This window comes from Mus caroli, chromosome 15 (assembly GCF_900094665.2).
Source record: "Mus caroli chromosome 15, CAROLI_EIJ_v1.1, whole genome shotgun sequence".
In the NCBI taxonomy this organism is placed as follows: domain Eukaryota; kingdom Metazoa; phylum Chordata; class Mammalia; order Rodentia; family Muridae; genus Mus; species Mus caroli.
The window spans coordinates 8679198-8700268 of record NC_034584.1 but is presented as its reverse complement, the minus strand read 5'-3'; the positions used below and the strand labels follow the sequence as shown (position 1 = coordinate 8700268).

Here is a 21071-nt window from a genome sequence, read left to right as displayed (position 1 = left end):
GTTTTGAACTTCCAGTATAATATTGATTTTACCATTTTTTAATTTAATTCAGAAAAATTAAAATTCATCTGTGTGTGTACTGACCTATGCATGCACATGTGGATGCCAGACGTTGGCACCAGGTGTCTTCCTCCACTGCTCTTGAACTCATCTTTGAGACAGGGTCCCTTATTAAATCCAGACCTTGCTCTGAGCAAGATGCCATAGCTGGCCGGAAAGCTCCCACAATCTACCTTTTTCTGCCCTAGTGCTGCAGTTGGAAGAGCACCACTGCATCTGTCTTTTACACGGACGCCAGGGGTTCACACTCAAGCCTTTGGGCCTGCACAGGTAGCACTTTAGCCACCAAGCCACCCAAGTTTACTTTTCATAAGAAGTAACCACAAAACAATTCAGTGCAACACGAAAGCTAACAGACCTAAAAGGTACGTTAATCACAGATCACAGGAAGAAAGAAAGAAAGAAAGAAAGAAAGAAAGAAAGAAAGAAAGAAAGAAAGAAAGAAAGAAGTCTGTAAATGAAGCATGCACTGGATGCTTGAACCCCAAGATATGCTGTCATTTAGGGAGTGTGCTAGGTAGTTTTATGTCAGTTTGACACAAGCTAGAGTCCTCAGAAAGGAGGAAAGCTCAACTGAGGAAATGTCTCCATAAGACTAGGCTTAGGCAAGCCTATAAAGCATTTTCTTAATTAGTGATTGATGGGAGAGGGCCCAGCCCTTGTGGGTGGTGTCATCCCTGGGCTGGAGGACCTGGGTTCCATAAGAAAGCAGGCTGAGCAAGCCATGAGAATCACGTCAGTAAGCAGCACCCTGCCATGGCCTCTCTGAGTTCCTGTCCTGATTTCCTTCAATGGTGGACTATAATGTGGAAGTGTGAGGGAAAACCCCTTTCCTCCTGGCTTGCTTTTGGTCATGGTGTCTCCTCACAGCACTAACTAAGACAAGAAGGATGCACACACTTTGGGAGATTGGGCATTCCTAGGGGAAGCAAGTCACAGAAATCCGAAGAGAGCAGGTCTTTGAAGGTTACGGCTGCTTTCTGCTCCCTTCTTTTTCTATTCTGTGTCAGTCACTTTGATGTGAGCAACCTCCCTTCTATAAGTACATGGGCCAAGAAACCATGGAGTGGACGCTCTCAAATGGTGAACCAAAATCAATATTTCTCCTCTTTCCTGACAAATATTCGATCATAGTGGTACAAACTAACAATGGTGGGGGTTCCCTTCCTGATTACAGGTGAGAGTAGGAAGGAACCTTGTGGAGTGGGGATACTTGCCAGGAATTCCAGCATTCAGGAGACTAAGAGAGGAAGTTCCTGAGTTTGAGGTCAGTTTGGGCTACAGGGAGAGACAAAACCAAAACCAAACAGAAACGCCCCTGACTATCACAATGATAGCTCAGAAGAGACTTACCAGTACCGTGCACAGCAGCGGCGTAGGAGAACAGAAACAGTCTTTTCAGCAGTTTGGGGCTCTGGGTATGATGGATTATGCCACTGACGATCTAGAGAAGAAAGGACCAATGGATACAGTTACGCTTCTGACAGATCAAGGCTAAGAAAGGTAAGAGCCGACTTATCTCTGCTCTCTATCACACTAGCAGGGCTCTAGGGACACCACAGCCTTTGCTGAAGCTGGAGTTAGCTCTTGGAATGGTGCCAGAGCGAACAGAACATTATTTTGTCATGCTTTCTAAGAGTTCTTAATTTCTAGGGAAAAGTTAAAACAGTCGATATTCCCAAAAACCAAGAGTTAAAAATCTTAACTGCCCTATTAGGTCAGGTCCAAGTAGTCAACATGTCTAAGGCTCACAACTGCTATCAGACAATAAGCAAGACATTAGCTGACTTGACTGTGGGTTCTCTGGACAATGAAGGAAGGAGACTAGGGCTGCAGCTCAGTCAGTCGTACCCTTGCCCAACGTGCACAAGGCCCTAGGAGCACACGCCTATAGTCCCAGCTCAGGAGGCAGAGGGAGGAGGAGCAAAACTCCAAGGTCATCCCCAGCTACAGAGAAAGGCCAGCCTGGGCTACACATCCCCAGCTACAGAGAAAGGCCAGCCTGGGCTGCACATCCTCAGCTACAGAGAAAGGCCAGCCTGGGCTGCACATCCCCAGCTACAGAGAAAGGTCAGCCTGGGCTACACATCCCCAGCTACAGAGAAAGGCCAGCCTGGGCTGCACATCCCCAGCTACAGAGAAAGGCCAGCCTGGGCTGCACATCCTCAGCTACAGAGAAAGGCCAGCCTGGGCTACACATCCCCAGCTACAGAGAAAGGCCAGCCTGGGATGCACATCCTCAGCTACAGAGAAAGGCCAGCCTGGGCTGCACATCCTCAGCTACAGAGAAAGGCCAGCCTGGGCTGCACATCCCCAGCTACAGAGAAAGGCCAGCCTGGGCTACACATCCCAGCTACAGAGAAAGGCCAGCCTGGGCTGCACATCCCCAGCTACAGAGAAAGGCCAGCCTGGGCTGCACATCCCCAGCTACAGAGAAAGGCCAGCCGGGCTACACAACACCTTGTCTTGAAAGGAAAAAGGAAAGAAATCTGTCTACTGTGCTTTCTGTCTGTTTATTGTGTTAACAAAACTATGTTTGGATAAATGACTAAAATAACTGTTCAAAAGGAAATGCTTGGTCTCTTGGGGAATTTTCTCCATCTTCAGCTTTCTTTGCCTGCTCAGAAGAGATACTACAATCACATTTCCTACTCTAACTGAACTACTCCACTATCTGAAAGAGAATAGGACATTATCCAGAGCGTGCATAATTCACTGCAGATAAGACAATATAAGCAAAATGGCTTCTTATTGGGCTTTCCCTAACATGAGCACTATTAGAGGGGCAAGACCTTCACTGTCTTGACAAGAAAAACCTAAGAAATTATAATGAGACGCAGTAAACCGGTACAGCCATTTCCTGACTGCAACTTGCTGTGACCACCAGGAAATGATGCTAAATCTTCAAGGGTAGACCTGGTGTACTGGCTAGTTTTGTGTCAACTTGACACAGCTGGAGTTATCATAGAGAAAGGATCTTCAGTTGAGGAAATGCCTCCATGAGATCCAACTAAGGCATTTCCTCAATTAGTGACCATCTCTGGGCTTAGGTTCTATAAGAAAGCAGGCTGAGCAAGCCAGGAGAAGCAAGCCAGTAAAGAACATCCCTCCATGGCTTCTGCATCAGCTCCTGCTTTCTGACCTGCTTGAGTTCCAGTCCTGACTTCCTTTGGTGATGAACAACAGTATGGAAGTATAAGCCGAATAAACCCTTTCCTCCCCAACTTGCTTCTTGGTCATGATGTTTGTGCAGGAATAGAAACCCTGACACCTGAAGACCTGACTTTGCTCATGTGACCTGTGTTTCTAGGTCCACACAGAACCTATACCTTGTAGTGGTAAGCACACTGACTCTTAGGAGCTGGAAGGCAGTGCTCCTGCTTAACAGACTGTCAGGACGAGGACCAGCCTGAGCACTCTCCTGCAGACCCTTACCTAACTCATCACTTCCCACCCTGCAGGGCTTCTAGGTGGCCAGCTCTAGGAACTGGAAGACTCAAAGCACATGACAAGTCAATACAGTCTTGCCTGCCCACTGCCTCCCACGTGAATCCAGCTGGTTTCAGCTACACCAAGTGAAAAGCTCCCTTCCACCTTCAGACAATATAAGCCATGCCTACAGTCCCTGGGGGAGGCCTGATGGGAAAACCCTAAAAACACATGCAGCTAGTTACCCTTTTGACTTCCTCCTCCTTTGTGTACCTCAGACAGAAGTGGAGCACCCGCAGGTCTTTGCAATGGATAACGAGCTTCTCGGGGTACTTCTTCAGTTGTCCAAACAGAGGTTTCTTTTTCTCATCAAACACTATAATCAATGTGAGTAGAAATGAGTGCTACATGGCAATGCTAAAGAGCAGGAAGACTGTCAGCTTCTCAGGACACACCCTTCCCAGCTGCATTCTTTTGGGGGGTTTTGTTTTATTTCTTGCAGGCTTTTTGTTGGTTGGTTCGTTGGTTGTTCTTTTCTTTCTTTCTTTTTTTTTTTTTTAAGTATAGAATAGAGTTTATCCAGGGCATGGGAGGGGAGTTAAGAGGGTAGTAGAGGCTGAGAAAGACAGAGAGAGGAAGAGAGTAGAGAAGTAGAGGTTGACCATGACCATGTGGAGGGAGGGGGAAGGAAAGGGAGGAGGAGCAAGAGGGCAAGAGGCAGGAGAGAGACACAAGAGTAAGAGAGTAAGCTGGTTGGTTTTTTTCAAGACAGGGTTTCCTTGTGTAGTCCTGGCTATCCTGGAGCTCACTTTGTAGATAAGGCTAGCCTCAAACTCTGAGATCCACCTGCCTCTGCCTCCAAAGTGCTAGCTGGGTCTGGCTTCCGGTAGGATTTTTATTTCTCTAGAGTAAACCTAAGGCCAGATTCCAACAGCATGAAGAAAACTCAGCTCTGATGGGACTGAAAACGGCTCAGCAGCTATGAGCACTACCTGCTCTTTCAGAGGATCAGAGTTCATCCCAACATCCATGTCAATAAGTTCACAACTGCCTGTAGCTCCAGCTCCAGAGGATGGATTGGAGTGTGTTTTCTCTCTGCCTCTCTCTCTGTCTCTGTCTGTCTCTCTGTCTCTGTCTGTCTGTCTGTCTGTCTGTCTGTCTCTCTCTCTCTCTCTCTCTCACACACACACACACACACACACACACACACACACACACACAAATAAACTGAGTCTGGGAAGATAAGTTAAGAACACTTGTTGCTCTTCCAGGAGAGAGGGTTGGTTTCCAGGACCCACATGGAGGGAGGCTCACAAGCCATCTGTAATTCCAGTTCTAGAAGATCCAACATACACTTCACAGGTACCAGGCATGCATGTGGTGCATACACATATAGGCAAACACTTAAGTATGTAAAATTTAAAAATTAATAAATATTTAAAAGGAGAAAGCTGCAAAACTGCAAAAGCTGCGATCATAAAGGACGGAGGAGCGTGCTGGAACGCATTCTCATGCCAGTCACCTCCTACACTCAGGACTAGAGCCCCTCTTGACACTTCCCTCCCCTCTCCAACGCCTGTCCTCACTCAGCACTGACTCATGTCGAGAATACCATATTCTGTGAATATCAAATCCTGTGAGTACCAGCTGTTTCAACCCAGGCTGAACAATTTCTGAAAATGTCCTGAACCCCAAAATGGAGAACAGAAAACAGAGCAAGGCTTGGAAGGACAGTCTTATTAAGTCAGCAGTGTGTGTATGTGTGTGGGGTCCTATCCTGGAATTCACTCTATAGACCAGGCTAGATTCAAATTCAAAGGACACTGCCACATAAGCATAGAGTGTGTGCCACGCATATCACCATTACCTGCATATAATGAGCCTCGTCTGATCAACATTTAATCCAGAAGTTTTTTGTGGCAATAGATAAAACAGGCTTCAGGTGAGAGGTGGCTTCCACCTGAAAACTCAGCACTCAGGAGGAAGAGCCAGACCCAAGACCATAAGGTTGAGGCTAGTGGGCTCCATTAAAACAAACAAACAAAAACTATGTCCAAAAAAAAAAGGAGTTGAGTTAACAAGATGGCCCAGTAGGTAAAGGAGCCTGCCACTAAGCCTAAGGACCTGCGTGATCCCCAGGACCCACAGGACAGAAGGAAGAGAAAACCAAACAGCTCCTGCAGGCTGTCCTCTGACCTTCACAATCATACACACATCTGAAGAAAGACAGTGGGAAGAGGGTCCCAGACCAGTGTGTTCACTTCTGACCAAGTAACCCAAGCACAGTTACATCAAGCTGCACTTAACCATTTACAAGGCTGCTTGACATAAAGTAATGACGTAACAGTTTAACAGGCTGTACATAGCATCATTATTTAAACTCTACATTCTGGGGCAGACAAGGGAAGGAGACACTCACCTCCATAAATCTGATCCACACAGTGCAGTGGCACGTCATTTACTCCTATGATCTTATTCTTAAACTGAGCTTCCTAAAAAGGGAGAAAGAAAAAAACAAAAATCAAAAAGAAACAAGGGTGACTCCTTTCCATCACTGTTCTCCACTGGGCATGGAGAGCAACTGAAGCAGCCATCTGCATCCCCCAAAGGCAGGGATGCTGCAGAACATACAAGGAAATCCCAGGGTATCAGCTGTTTCAACCCAGGAAGAACACACCACTTCTTGGACTGCATCCAGGAAGCCCACCCAGCCCCAAGTCAAGTGAGGCCCTGACAGTATTTCTGCATACAAATGCAAACAGGTAAAGCAGAGCCCCCTGAGAAGCTGTGGAAAGCGCTGGGAGGGTCATGGGTTTTGGCAAAGCCGCCTCTGCTCAGGACTAGGAGCTGGGCTCTGCAACAGAAGGCAGTGCAAGAGACCAGCTTCGGTAGTATTGCTGCTACCTACAAAGCAGAAGGGCCCAGGGCCGATACTCGGGGTCAGTCCGGCAGGGCCCTGGCAGGGTTTCACTGGGAGACACAGCTGTACCTCTCCTACAGCTCACTCCTAAGTAGACACAAGTCTCACCATGACCCTGCAACTAGGTTCAGATCAGACAGAAACAAAGCCAGCTCAAAGGCTATGCTCTTGGTCAGTTTCACTACAGCCTTCAGTTCCCGAATCTGTGAAAGTGCTTAGCAGAGAGGAACTGTGAGGAACTGTGTGTGGGGCTATTCCAACAAGTGACTCAAGCTGTGCTGAGTGCAGAAGGAATCGGGAAAGAGTTGATGGTGTCAACTTATAAGGGCAAGAGCAAGGGAGTCATGAAGTACAGGTGGTATTTCTAAGGAGTCCTCCTGGTGGAAGGAGCCCTTGAAGGGCAAGAGCACACCACTACAGGAGACATTGGTCTTTTGTGTTTGTTGGGAGGAGGGAGAAGCTGCAGAGAAGCCAATGGAGTCTCCCCTGCACTTTCCCTCCCACGCAGCTCACACATACCCCGCCATTATCCAAGGCCAAGTCCTCGTCCCCCAGGAAGGAAATCTTAAAGTCAGTGCACACGAGTCTCCCATAGACGCCACGCTGACACGAATCTTCCTGCACATACTTCAGGACTGTGCTGGCTTCACAAAGCAGCTGTTCACCTGATGAAAACCAAAGCAAGCTCTCCTCAGAGGCCTCAGGGAAATGCATGGAATGTGAGCACGAAGTTTCTCCCGCTGTTTACACAGGACAAACACACACTGCAGCTCAGCCTTGACAGCAGCTCACTCAGAGGAGCAGGGACTGCTAACTGAGGAGAGAAAGTGACGCTGAGCAGGGAGAGTCACTGAATGGCTCAGGGCCAACCTCACCTTGGGATTCTTCTGACCTCTCATCTACCCAGCTCATACTGACCTCAAGCCTCTTCTTTGTGGCTTGTTTGGAGTCTGGGTCTCACTATATTACACAGATGGCTTGGAGCTCACTGTGTAGCCTGGGGGAGCCTTCCCTCTTCACACCCCTGCCCCAGCTTTCGGCTGCCTTCTCTTGTGTTCATTACAGAGCAGGTGACTCACAGCAATGACACTCTGAGTGAAGCAAAGACCACAGGTTGGCCAGCTCTGCTGGGATTCCAACTGTGCCCATTCAGGGCTTCCGGGGAGCTTTCTTGGATGGCAGGAGATGCTGAAGCCTTAACACCCGTGTCTCAGGTATTGGAGGATGAGAGGGAAAAGGCAGCCATGGGGGTGAGGTGGGGTGGGGAGTGACTCTCCTAGTTCAAAGTGTTTCCTCTCAATGGGCCACCTTCCACTGAGAACCTCCCGTGCTCCACCTGTAGGCACCCACCCACAGGAGAAACTACAGCTCCTGAAGACAGACTCTACAGCCAAAACACACTAGGGCTGAGAGCAGCCTCTGCTCCATGGAAGCAGAGAAATTCTGCTGGTGTTTGGGTAAGGATAGGAAAGAAGGACGTGCGTGCAGGAAATGGAGAGCAAACTTTACAACAAAAACAAAGGAATTTTCTTGTCACCCAGCAGACAACCATCATTCCCACGGGATCTCCCTCTGGCTTTCTTCACTTCTGAATTCACTTGTTGGCTAAAAATTGATTTAATCTAGCTTTCACAATGAAGATGAAGACTAAGCTTTCAGCCACTCAGACCCTCTTTCCTCTTTCCATTCAAGCAGGCAGTTATCTGCAACTCAAGCACTACGGAAACACCTCAAGATGGCTCTGCCAGCCTCCAGAGAGACCACAGTGTCTGAAGAAAACAATCAAGTTGGGGCCTGTTTGGGGCTTAAGACAGTCCCAGGAAAAGTACCTTAGTTCTGGTCAAGGTGAAAGATAAGTGGATAAGGCTCCTTGTGCCTCATCTTACAGTCACACACTGGAGCTGGGAAACCAGTGTGCAGCAGCTACCGCAGCACATCTGCTGAGACCTTCTGCAACACGGCATGCAGCACTTGCTGTCTGACCACCTTGTCCAGACCAGACACTGACACGCAGCTGGGTCTGAAAGGCTTTTATTTTAGGCTAAGGGACTGGGAAGTTACCTGTCTTATAAGAGGCTGCTATAAGGTAGAACAATATACTTAACATCAAGTCAAAAATAGAGGTTAATTTCAGAATCTATAATTCCAAGGAGGGGGAAAAATAAACATAGGCGGGATGAATAAAAGTTGAGGCCATCATTAAAGAAAAAGGCCTTTGAAATTTTAAACCATTATTTAAATGTCTAAAATAAAAGTCAGGCATCCTTGTTACAGAAAAATACGCATTACAAGAAAAACAAGGACAGCATGCACACCTGTAAACCCAGTATTCTGGAGACAGAGGCAGAAGGGCCACAAATCCCAAGCCAGCTTGCGCAATTCCAAACCTAGATTCAAAATAAACAAAACACTTAGAAAAAGAAGTGACTTTGGACTGGGAAAAAATGGGACAAAGTATACCAGTGGCAAGACTTTCCACATAAGAGGGAGCTATACCACCCAGAAGTCTCTGTTCTTGAACTCAGAAGCAATTACAATTTAATGTGAGCGTTAGCCACTCTCCTCTGTCTCACAAACAGTCAACCAATCCAGGCTCCTTCATAATGAATGACTTCAGAGCCAAGCCCCAGGGCCTCAGCATCTCTGGTACCTGTGCTGAAATCCACCAGCAGACACACAGGTGAGCCGCCCTGCCCCCCCCGCCCCCGCCCCCCGCCCCCGTGCTAGGAGGCCCAGCCAGCTGTGATCTCTGCGAGCAACTATGGTCAGAGCAGCAAGAGAGCAGCAGACCATGGGATCCTCCCAGGGCATGGGACATTCTGCATTGGAGACCAGGAAAAACGCATGATGCCAAGTAGGATACCCTCAAAAAGGCCCACTGCATTGTGAAAGGAGTGAGAATTTCCCATTATTTCCATCAGGCTGGAGGAAAGGGAAACAAGGAAAATTCTTTCCAAATGCTGTAACGCCCAGAGCCAGGTGTGTAGCTACTAAAGACCTTGACATCTTGGTTACGATACATCATTACTGTTATGTGCCAGAGTATGGAAACAAAGGAGTTTATATATAGCAACACTAGGGATGATGTCATCTATCTCTGGCCTCAAGCTATGTGTGAGACATGATAACATGGCTGTTACCTGGCAACAAGTGAAGAGTGACTTCCTTCTCTGTTACTTCCTTTTCATCTGTGTGGATTTCCTAAAAATAAATAAGTAAACAAATAAATACCAGAGCAAAAGATTTTCTTTCTTTAAGGGCTCAAAATAACAATGAAGGCAGGCTTTCAGAATACACATCAAACTATGACATACACTCTGGAACTTTTAGTTAACAAGCTACTGATTTTACAGTTCTTTATCGAGTGTGTATACACACAAGCACAAGCACAGTGGGAGTGTGTAGGTCAGAGGACAACGGCTGGAGGCTGGATTTCTCTTCCCACCATGTAAGTTCCAATGATCAAACAGGTCTTTAGGCTTGGTAGCAAATACATTTATCCAGTGAACTAGCCTTTAATGAGCTACTTTTAAAATACATGTTCAGGGCACTGGAGCTGTGGTTTAACACGCATAAAGCCCTAGATTCAATCCCCACATCAAAAACCAAACCACACAAACAAGCAAAAGAGAATGTGGAGAGACGACTCCTTGGGTAAAGTGCTTACGGCACAGGCATGAGGATGTGGCGGCCCTTCTGCAGCACACACAAACACCTGCAACCCCAGTGCTGAGGAGAGATGGGAGGATCCTTGAGGCTTACTGGCTAGCCAGTCTAGCCAAACATGTAAGCCTGGGCTCAGTAAGGCGGTCTCAAAAAAATAACATGAAAGACAACTAAAGAAGACACCCAGTGGGGCTGGAGAGATGGCTCAGCGGTTAAGAGCACCGACTGCTCTTCCGAAGGTCCTGAGTTCAACTCCCAGCAACAACATGGTGGCTCACAGCCATCCGTAACGAGAACTGACGCCCTCTTCTGCTGTGTCTGAAGACAGCTACAGTGTACTTACTTACATATAATAAACAAATCTTTTTTTTATTTTTTGGTTTTTCGAGACAGGGTTTCTCTGTGTAGCCTTGGCTGTCCTGGAACTCACTCTGTAGACCAGGCTGGCCTTGAACTCAGAAATCCACCTGCCTCTGCCTCCCAAGTGCTGGGATNAAAGGCGTGTGCCACCACTCCTGGCTATAATAAATAAATCTTAAAAAGAGAGAGAGAGAGAAGAAGACGAAGAGGAGGAGGAAGAGGAGGAAGAAGAAGAAGAAGAAGAAGACGACGACAATGAAGAAGACACCCAGTGTCAATTTGTGGCCTCCACAGGCACACACATGCACATGTGCCTGCCTATATGTGCACATATACAAACAGGCTGTGGTAGAGCATGCCAGGAACCCCTGCACTCAGGTGGGAGCAGGAGGATCACCTTGTTCAAGGTCATTCTTGTCTATATCACAAACATGAGGCCAGCTTGGGCTATATGAGACTCTGTATTAAAAAATAAAACAGTGGGGCTGGATGGTTCAGTGGTAAAAGCACTAGCTTTCAATCCTCAGGACCTGAGTTCAAGTCCCAAGACCATACAGTAGAAGAAAATTGTTCCAACCAGGTTGTCCTCTGACTTTCTTATTAGTGTCATCACACAAAAATGAACACACCACAAAATAAATAAATACACTTGATTTTAAAATATAAAAACAAAATATGTTTTCACAACACAGTATGGTGCCTTGGTCCAGCACTTGGAAGATTCTTAAAGTAGAATATACTATAACTCAAGTTAGATGAAATGTGTATGTACATTTATAGAAAACAGGGATCATTTAAATGAATCCTGGACAAGTGCTGGAACCAGAGAATCAAAGGCAAAGTGTAATTCAGCATGGGAAACAGAGTATAGAGTAGCAAACACCTTTTCAATGCACTGTGAAGGCCACCCCCAACGGCACTGCTTCAGGGCTGTGTGAGCATGAAAGGCGCCAAACTGCAGGAGTCGGACAGAGGGCACAGAAAGAGACTGGCACACCTCACCCTTCTAAGAGATGGCAAATGAAGTGCATAAGCAGACAGGACAGGAGGAGGAGGTAAAACAGCTGACAACCCATACTGTGCGAGGTGAAACGGGGCTTAAAGTCACTTGTGCACCTCCTTAAGGGATATTATCTGGGCTTTCTCCCATGGGAAATGAGACAAGGGAAGCAGGAGGAAACTGAACACGTAGAATTTACTATCTCCAACAAACAACAAACAAACAAACAAACAAGCACGGGGCTCGATCAGAAGCACTAGTGGGCTGTAGCTGACGGACAAGTGTCCCCCTCTCACAGATGGGGCCTGAGGGATGGAGTGGACAGCTGTACTGCCTGCCAGCTGACACCAGCACCTCGAGAACCACCACGGGGTCAGTCTGATATGTGCATGGAGAGGAGCGGGGGCTTGGGCTGAAAGGAAAGGTTCAGTAGTGGTCCCGATAAGGACTTGAAACAAGGCCAAATTGCTCAAGCTACAGCAATTAAAACAAAGAAACAACGGACGGGAAGAGGAGGGATAAAGACACTTTGAAGAAAGACCCCTGAAGGAAAGCCTACTGTCTCCATTCTGAAACACAGAGCAGAGCCAACAAGATGGTCAAAGGATGCTATCGATCATCTACAGCATTTCCTGGTGTGATGAAGAGCTGTGCTTAGTACCTTAACCTAGAAAAGTCCCAACTTCTTCCCTGGAATAATTTTAAATACATTTTGATATTGGCACTAAGCTGGTAACTGAAAATCAATCTCATTTCAAAATCTTGGGAAAACCCAAAAGCAACAAAGTCACCCAGAAACCACATACTTCAGGAAGCATTTGGTGATTTCAATGTAGAAGAGCATGGCAGAAAGGCAACAGATTTCTAACCTCCTCAACTTCCTACCGAAGCTGCCAGTATTCACCACACTTCCTCAGCGCGGGAGCCAGGAAAGCAAAGGTCAGAACACAGTAAGATGCAGTTGCTGTTGAAAATAATCTTATCACCGAATAGATGCAAGTCTCATCTCAGGACACTAAATTAGCTACACCAACACCCCATTCACCCCACATCTAGACCACACAGAGACCACACCCATTGGAATGCTGTCAAAAGTTGTTAAGACCTGAGCAGTAATAACAGATGTGTACAACTTTGCACATGGTAACCAAAGTCCTCCCAAATCAGTCGATAGACTTACCTGCATGCTTTAACTGACAAAATTGCCAACATCTAAAAGCTTCGTTCATACCAGATACCTATTCCCCATTAGTATCCCCTTCTCCTCACTGTCTCCACGTCACAGACGAGGAACCTGAGTTTTAAAGAGGACGAGCAACTTAAGGTCTAAGGACAAATGGGCATCAACCTGGGCTACATGAGAGCCTACCCGAGGAAACACATTTGCACATGTGTGTCGCCTCCCAGTCAGGCTGTTTTACGCCAAGGCATGAGCTGTAGCCTCCATCAACCCTTCAGACGAATGACAAGCTGTGCAAATGTGACTTTTACTGATACAGGAACAAACACAATCTCTTCCTTAGACCATGGCGTCACGACCCAGTAGACACTATGGACTGGGAGATGTTCAATCTGCAAATGGCAAAGTTTTCTCCAGTCCTCTTTCAAAGTGAGCACAGGACCAGCTTCCCTGAGACAGGGGATTGATGATGACCGTCTCTTGAGTCACAAGTACCTGGCTTGTTTAGAAGGCGTTGTATTGATTAGCTCATTTAATCCTCACAGAAAGCTTTTGAAATAACCATTAGAGTATCTCCTTTACAGATGAAGGCATCAACTGGTGTGCGGAGCAGGTATCCATGCTCAGGTACCTAACCTCACCTACTCAGTGCTCTTGCGGATGCCACCATGTCTCTTGTATCAAACGGAGAAATGTAAGGAAAAGGGAGACAGGGTGATCAGTCAGGCAGTTCTGAGTCTCACCTGAAATCAGATCAAATCCCACAGAGTGTGCCCACCGAAGCTGGCCGTGTGGTACAGGCCTGTCATCTCAGCACTCAGAAGGTTCAGGAGGACAAGGCTTCAGCTAGCTTCAGTTACTTCAAGAACAGCTACATGGGGCCCATCAGAAAAGAGAGCTGGGGGCAAGGAGAAGGCCTCCAAGATGAAAAATATGAAGAAGAAGAAAAAAAGACCCGCTATACTAGTCAAATACTTGAGACCTTCAATGGAGGATGTGTTTTACGTAATCGCACAGTTTACTGTCAGTCCACCAGGGTGGGAAGGCATGGCAGAGCAGAGGCGTTTACACCATGATGGACAAGCAACAGAGAGAACACTGTATAAGGAACCAGAGTGAGATCTAGCCCTCGAGGACACACCCACCAGTGACCTACTTCCTACTAGTCCCACCTTCTGTCTTCTACCACCTCATATAATAAATGCCATCATATAATAAGTCTATCTCCTCATATAATAAATGCCATCATATAATAAGTCTATCTAGAGACTAGTCCACTCACTGGGTCAGAGGCCCCATGATCTAACAGACTAGACTTTTTCACCACCACACCCAAAGTGCGCTTTACTAATCTCCTAGGCATCTCGTAATCCACTTACACGGAGTCAAATTAACTATCACACCTACTCTTCACAAGTAATGGACCAAATGACACTGGCTGTATGGGGAAGGAACCTGGGGCTTCATTCATACCAGACGATGCAGTGGTCCCTAGTGATCCCTGAGGCTTAATCCATGTGTAAAGCAATAATCTCTTGGTTGCCATCCCAACTCCGGAGAGTACAATGGTTCACTGTGCTCCAGCCCTAATTAAAGCTGTTGTGTATGTCCTGTCTGGGCAAAGCAATGCTTCCATTTGCACACAGCCTCATGGCCATCCCAAGAGTGCCCTTTTACACCTTCTCCAACCAGCTTCAACAGCCACTCTAACAGGATCCAATTCTCTCAGTATCACCTCTTAAGGGTTCCCAGAGTCCATGCTCCTGTCTTCTGTCTAACAGGACCATCCTATTGGAGGTAGCAGCCTCATCTCTACCCACACCACATAATACCTTTCAACTAGGCTGCTTGCATTTGCTTTCTTTCTGATCCACTCTCCACCGGCAAGTGGAGACCTTTTTAGAACATAGCCTGCTCTGGTTTAGGCTTGAGAGAAAGTCTGTGAAACCCTGTCCAAGCTGGTCCACACCTTTGTGACCAGTCTGCCTCCTGCCATGTTCTCATCACTATACTGGACACTCGATCTTCTCTCAGCCCATTCATCTCTCTCACACACTCTTTTCCGGAGCTGTCTCCACAGGCATTTCCTCCTGCTTTGACTGGCTTCCTATCTCTATTTGCCACTGAAAATGTTTTTGTATAGCTCAGTGCAAAATCATTTCCTCAGGGAAACCTGTTGCCAAGTCCCCCCAGCCTCCTGTCTCTCTGTCTCTGTCTCTCTCGTATAATTAGCCATCTCCCTGAAGACAATAAGCCCTTTTTGCCCCCAAAATCAAATAGTGGTCTTATGCATGGTAAATACTTAAAGATTTTGTTGAATTAATTAATAATTAAAAGTAGAATCCAAGACTGGAGAGATGGCTCAGTGGTTAAGAGCACTGACTGCTCTTCTAGAGGTCCTGAGTTCAGTTCCCATGGTGGTTCACATCCATCTGTAATAAGATCCAATGCACTCTTCTAGTGTGTGTCTAAAGATAGCGACAGTGTACTCATATAAATAAAAAATAAATAAATCTTTTTTTTAAAGTAGAGAGTTCATACTTCTTATATTTTATTTTTAATTTTCAGCCAAAGTAAACTAATTCCAGTACTTAGGAGGGAGAGGCAGGAGGATTACATGATCAAGGGCAGCCTGGGTACCAAGTGAGACCCTGTTTCAAAAACTTTGAAATAAAGGGGCTGGAGCTATGGCTCTCTAGTTCGGAGCCCTTGCTGCACTTGCAAAGGACCCAGGCTCAGTCCAGCATGGCAGCACACAGCTGTCTGTAACTCCAGATCCAAGAGGTCTAACTTCTCTTTCCAGCCTCTGTGGGTACTGCATGTACATGGTAAATATATACACAAACAGCCAAAACACTCAGACATATAAAATAAAAATAATGTATTTTAAAACACACACACACACACACACACACACACACACACACACACACATGAATTTAAAAGCCAAGCAAGGTAACTCACTCACTGAAATCCAAGCCTTCTGAAGCTCTAGGCAGGAGTCTTGACAACACAGTGAACTGTAGGCCAGCCTGGGTTACAAGTACAACTCTGTCTCAAATAACATTTAGAATTGAAAAATAACTTTAAAAGTTTCTTAATAAGCAAATTCTGAAATCAACAAGAGATAAAGAAGCTCAATGGGAGATTAAGAAACAATAGCTAGGGCTGGAGAGAGGGCTCAGAGAGATTCAGAGCATAGACTGCTCTTCCAGAGGTTCTGAGTTCAATTCCCAGCAGCCACATGGTGGCTCACAACCATCTGTAATGAGATCTGATACCCTCTTCTGAGGTGTCTGAAGAGAGCAGCAGTGTACTTACATACGTAAATAAATAAATCTAAAAAACCAAAAAAACAAAACAAACAAAACAACAATAACAACAAAACCAACAGCTAAATGTGGCCACTGGTATGGTATGGCTGGCATCACCAAATGTTCTAACCGTGGCACAGCATGCCAAGGAAAGACCACTCCCATAAATACTGCCAGGCCATGTGTGGCACTAATCTAGATTGTCACTCATGAAGCAGGTTCATGAGAACTTCAGCAGGGCAGCCTCCGCAGACAGACCTGGCATCATTGCAGGGTGTCACAACCAGCTTCCACAGCAGCCAATGATCCACCTCTTTAGTGGTCTTGTTCTTTACTCCATCTTGGTTTCCAGGCAGGCCCAGGATTTTTCTGCCTCTGCACCTTCGACCACACTAACCTTCAACTCTGACACAGTCAGCGGTGAAAGCCTATAGCTATGGATTGTGACATAAAATTCCTCATGGAAAATATGCAATTCTTCACTGACCTCATTAACTATCGTGTTCAATATGCAGGAAATAAAATGTATGATTGTTAATAATTGAGTAGAAATGGCTCTACAGGTTACAAAGACAGACCTTTTCAAAGCTAGCCCATTTCAAGAAGACAAAATGTCAACACATGTCTAAGTTATAAATGACCTAAGTGCTCTGTCCTACGCCTGCCACTCTCCATTCAAAAAGGGACAAAGCTTGCTATTATGGCATAAAAGAATAGCAGAACAGCGTTGTCACTGGGGTCACAGTGTCTCTCCTTTTAAAGCTGGGCTAAGTTTCAGTGAAATGGACTCAATTATAATCGGGGCAAGACCCAAATGAAAGTGGTCCAGCCAGAGGGGCAGGGTCAGACTGGACTTCATTCGCTTCCAATTTCAATGTTTACCTCAGTGTATGGGCACTCTCTTCTGTTTGTTTTAATTTAAAAACAGGGTAAGGGCATGAAAAATTAGCCTGCTGAATTCCGAGACTTTTCCTTCACAGATCAAAGGGAGTTGGTTGCATCTGTTCTGGCTCCCACTGTGAAGATCAACAGTTCCTAGAGCTTGCAGCTGCCACTACCCCAGCATCCAAGACCCCCATGCATGCTCAGCAAGAAACACACCCTTTCTCATGATGTCTATGCCAGACAAGATGAGAGCCGGAGAAATGTCACCCAAAGGAGAGATAGCTACAGAGATCTGAGGTATGAGAGTTGTCTGTCCGCCTTCTCAGATCTGTTTCTGAGGCGTGGTAAAACCACATGGCTCCAGTGAGGAGTCAGTTCCCTGTGCTGGACATCTGACAACGGAGAAAAACTGAGTATCCTGAATACCCAATGCAGGGGAGATGGCCTGGTGATTGCAGCACTTGCCATGCAAGGGTGAGCCCCAGAATCCACCTAAAATACCAGGTGGGTGTGGTGGCTCAATTTTAATTCCAGCTGAGGAAGGTGGAAACGGGATCCCTAGAGCAATTAGCTAGCAAGGCTGGCTGAACTGGTGAGCCTTCCTATCTTAATAAATGAGATGAAAGAACAACTGAGCACAACTGTCATTAACTTCAGGCCTACACACACACACACACACACACACACACACACACACTCATGAACACACACAAGTGCTTAGCTAAATGCAAACATATATACAAACCTGTCCTAGTTAGTGTTACTATTGCTGTGATAAAACACCACAGCCAAAAACTACTTGAGGAGGAAATGGTCTATGCTAATGGCTTAGCTTCCACATCACTGCTCATCACTGAGGCAAGTCAGGACAGAATGTCAAGCAGGGCAGGAATGTGGAGCAGGAGCCATAGAGGATGCTGCTTATTGGTTTGCTCTATCCAGCCTGCTTTCTTATAGAACCCAGGACCTCCAGCCCAGGGATGGCTCCACCCACAGTGGACTGGGTCTTCCCACATTAATCACTAGTGAAATACACTACAGGCTTGTCTACAAACAAGTCTTATGGAGGCATTTTCTCAGTTGAGAATCCCATCTCTCAAATGACTCTATCCTGTATCAAGTTGACATGAAACTAGCCATCACAACACACCAAAAAGAAAAAAGAGAAAAAAAAGAGGAGGAAAAAGGTGAGTGTTGATTTTCATTATGATATTCAGACAAAAAAAACTGTTGGCTCTTCAGACAATAGTTACTAAAAGCCACAGAAAAGTGCACCTACACATTTCATTTAATTTTCAAGATAGTTCCCTTCCTGCTCTCACTGTTCACAGGAAGACTGAGCCAGAGAAAGCGCAGAGGGCCCTTAGCTTCAGCTATACTGAAGCTGTACCCTGACCTTTAACCAACCTGCCCCAGTCTGCAGACCTGCTCTCCGGGATGCTGCCCTCTGCCCAGCAACACTGCTTGACCTGCTCCACTGCAGGCAGGCACAGCAATCGGAGACAACAGGGCACACATCTCTGCCACAGCATAAGAGATGAGCGCCTGAGAAATACCAGGTACAAGGCCACACAGAGCCCGACTGGCCTCCCTTGGATGCTGGAGCTGAGGCTGACCCTGAACTCTGACCCTCCTGCCCTGCTTCCTGAGATCTCAGGTGTGTACCCAACCATAACACCGGGCTTTAGAAAGGGATGAAGGAGACTGCCACCCAGGGTCTGACAAACGGGCAGAGGTTAGCTGTCCGCAGACTGGCCAACACTCTTACTCAAGTCCCTTAACGCCTCTGCACCAGCCCTATACGCTCTGGACGAGCACTCCCACTCCCATGGCTTTTGGATGATGATCCACAAACAGCTCTTCGTGCAAGATCTGCTGTCACAACTCCAGATCTAGACGCCCCAAGAGCCCCATGGACACTCACACTGGAATCTCCCTCAGTCCTTTAAAGCCACATTTCAAAGCCCCTTATGAATCCAGCGTGTGTGGGATCTGGCTAACTCAGCAAGCCATCCAGGATCCAGGGAGCCATGCTCTAACTACTGCTTTATCTCAGGTCCCATACTCTGCTTTCATGACATGTCCAGATCTACCTTCCCCTATCACTTTCTTATGTAGGCCATCATCCTGTAGTGTGGCATGCTTCTATGACTACCCCAGTCTTACTGACTTTATGTGACCCCGCCAAGTCCTGTGCTTACTGAGACCACACAATACATACAGGTCCCTCAGTTTGTCCCATTCAGTACCCGATCCAATCGCTGTCCACACAGTCCAGCTCCTTTGTGAAGCTTTCTCTGATCCAGCCTTCCTCACAAGACTAAGAGGCCCTCTTCTAGATGCCCAAGCCACTCTCTGTATATGCTTTTATTACAGTAGTCCCCAGACAGATGAGATAAGATAACTAATTGCAGTTATCTCCTATCTCACCCGTCTCACCAACAAATGATGCCGAGTCAGGTCTTAGACTGTATCTTCTGGGTTTTTAGCTTCAATAACTACCCTTGACAAATAGTCAATTGTCAATGACCATATACAGCAACACATACAATAACAAGTAATTCCCTTTCTGGCCAATACTCTTCAGTGTTAGGCATAGCCACTGAAAGAGTACAACAACAGCTCTACTAAAAACTCCCAAGTCTACAGTTAGACTCTAGCCTGTCCACCAAAGTAGCCTTTATGTTAAAGGTCCCAATGCTATTGGACACAATGCTAAAGGTGCTATTGGAAGGTGATGGAAACTTGAGAAAGCGTGACACAGTGGAAGTCTTTGAGGCATCCCTCAATGAAGATGATGGGCCCCTGGTCCCTTCTGCAAAGAGGCCAGCAGTTCTGTCCCCACACACTCCTGCCATGATGTGCTACCTCATCACAGAATAAAACAAGGCCAACCAATCATGAACAAGAGCCTCCAAAACAGGAGCCAAAATCAATCTTAATCTTTTTCTATTCAGATAATTACTTCAGTTATTTAGTACATTGACAGAAAGCTAACAGACCGTGCACTAAAGTGGCTAGTGCCAGATATTATCAATTGTTACCTGACTTTCTGAAATATGTTTAAGCTTCACTGATAGAACACGGGCTTGTTCAAGTTCAGATTTTAAACAGAAGTTTTCTCACCCATGGTAAGACTCTGTTCTGGATGAATCCACACGTCGGTCTGTTCTAGGGAGCTAGATTCTTAGAGGTGCTTGTAGAAGCCTGCCTCCCTCAGAGACAGTCTTGCTGGCAGATTCACTCCCTGAGCTTCCTGACTCAAAAAGCAGGACAGGATAATGGCTTTGCTGCTCACCACAGCGCTACTCAACATTGCTTTGGGCCATTACAGGCACCAACCACTCTGGTAATAAGCCAACAGAAGATCATCTAAAGGCAGACAGGTAGACAGACAGACATGCAGTAAGAAACTGACAATCTGTCTGGTTGCAGGTAACAATCCCATACAGACACATACCCGGGCTTAAGGACTCTCCTGTTCACTCACACAAATGAGTTTCCGCTAGAAGGCGTCTTCATTGGAAGCCTCCATTAGAAGGCTAATTGGAGACGAGCACTTCCAGACTAAGCGTCTGTTGTCTAAAACATCTGAATGCAATTTGTTGGTGCTCACAGTGTCCACTCTTAGATGTCTTGCCTGTGTCATTTATTTTCACTTAGTTCTCCAACCTCTTGACATTGCACTGAAATATGTCATCTAGAAATATATTGGGCAACATTTACAATTATACCGGGACACAGCCCTTGCGCTTCAGGTTGGCCACACCTGTGAGTATAAGGAATTTTCAACCCCACTTTACAGATAAGGCCAATAAAACTTCAAAAGGCTAAAGTCCCCAAGGTTCCCACAGCCAAATAGATGGTGAGCCCTGATACCAGCTCTAGCATTCTTGACCCTTAAATGTTTTAATTTTTTTTTCTTTTGTCTGAGACAGGGTTCACATAGCCCACACTGGCCTTGAACTCACTGTGTAGATAAAGATACTTCTACCTCGGAAATGCCTGGGTTACAGCATGTAGAACCCCACCCACTTAGCCCAGGGCTTCATGCTAGGCAGCTTTCCACCACTGACTGCATCTGATTGGGTTGAAGACACATTGCTCTTCCAACAGTTCACCATTTACTAAAGAAAGGGAAAGCATCCACCGCTCATTCCTAGGCCTTTGGAAGGGGTCACCAGACCAGACACATATTGGTCCTCTAAGCAAATATTCTCCAGAGAAAACGCCGGGCGTGGTGGGGTGCACGCCTTT

At 46.4% G+C, this 21071-nt stretch overlaps 1 protein-coding gene across 2 annotated transcripts in view; it reads right to left on the bottom strand.

The window, feature by feature from the left end:
• Positions 1-21071, bottom strand: part of Mtmr12 (myotubularin related protein 12) — a 67563-nt gene that overhangs the window by 32218 nt on the left and 14274 nt on the right. Inside the window, exons 2-7 of one of the 2 annotated variants that reach the window (XM_029469717.1) lie at positions 9550-9610; positions 8725-8796; positions 6929-7074; positions 5909-5981; positions 3735-3865; positions 1414-1504 (exon numbers count right to left, since the gene is read on the bottom strand). In XM_029469717.1, the coding sequence (XP_029325577.1) occupies positions 1414-1504; positions 3735-3865; positions 5909-5981; positions 6929-7074; positions 8725-8796; positions 9550-9610 (574 nt within the window). The remainder of the gene's footprint in view (positions 1-1413; positions 1505-3734; positions 3866-5908; positions 5982-6928; positions 7075-8724; positions 8797-9549; positions 9611-21071) is intronic. The other variant, XM_021184161.2, reaches the window with a different exon arrangement.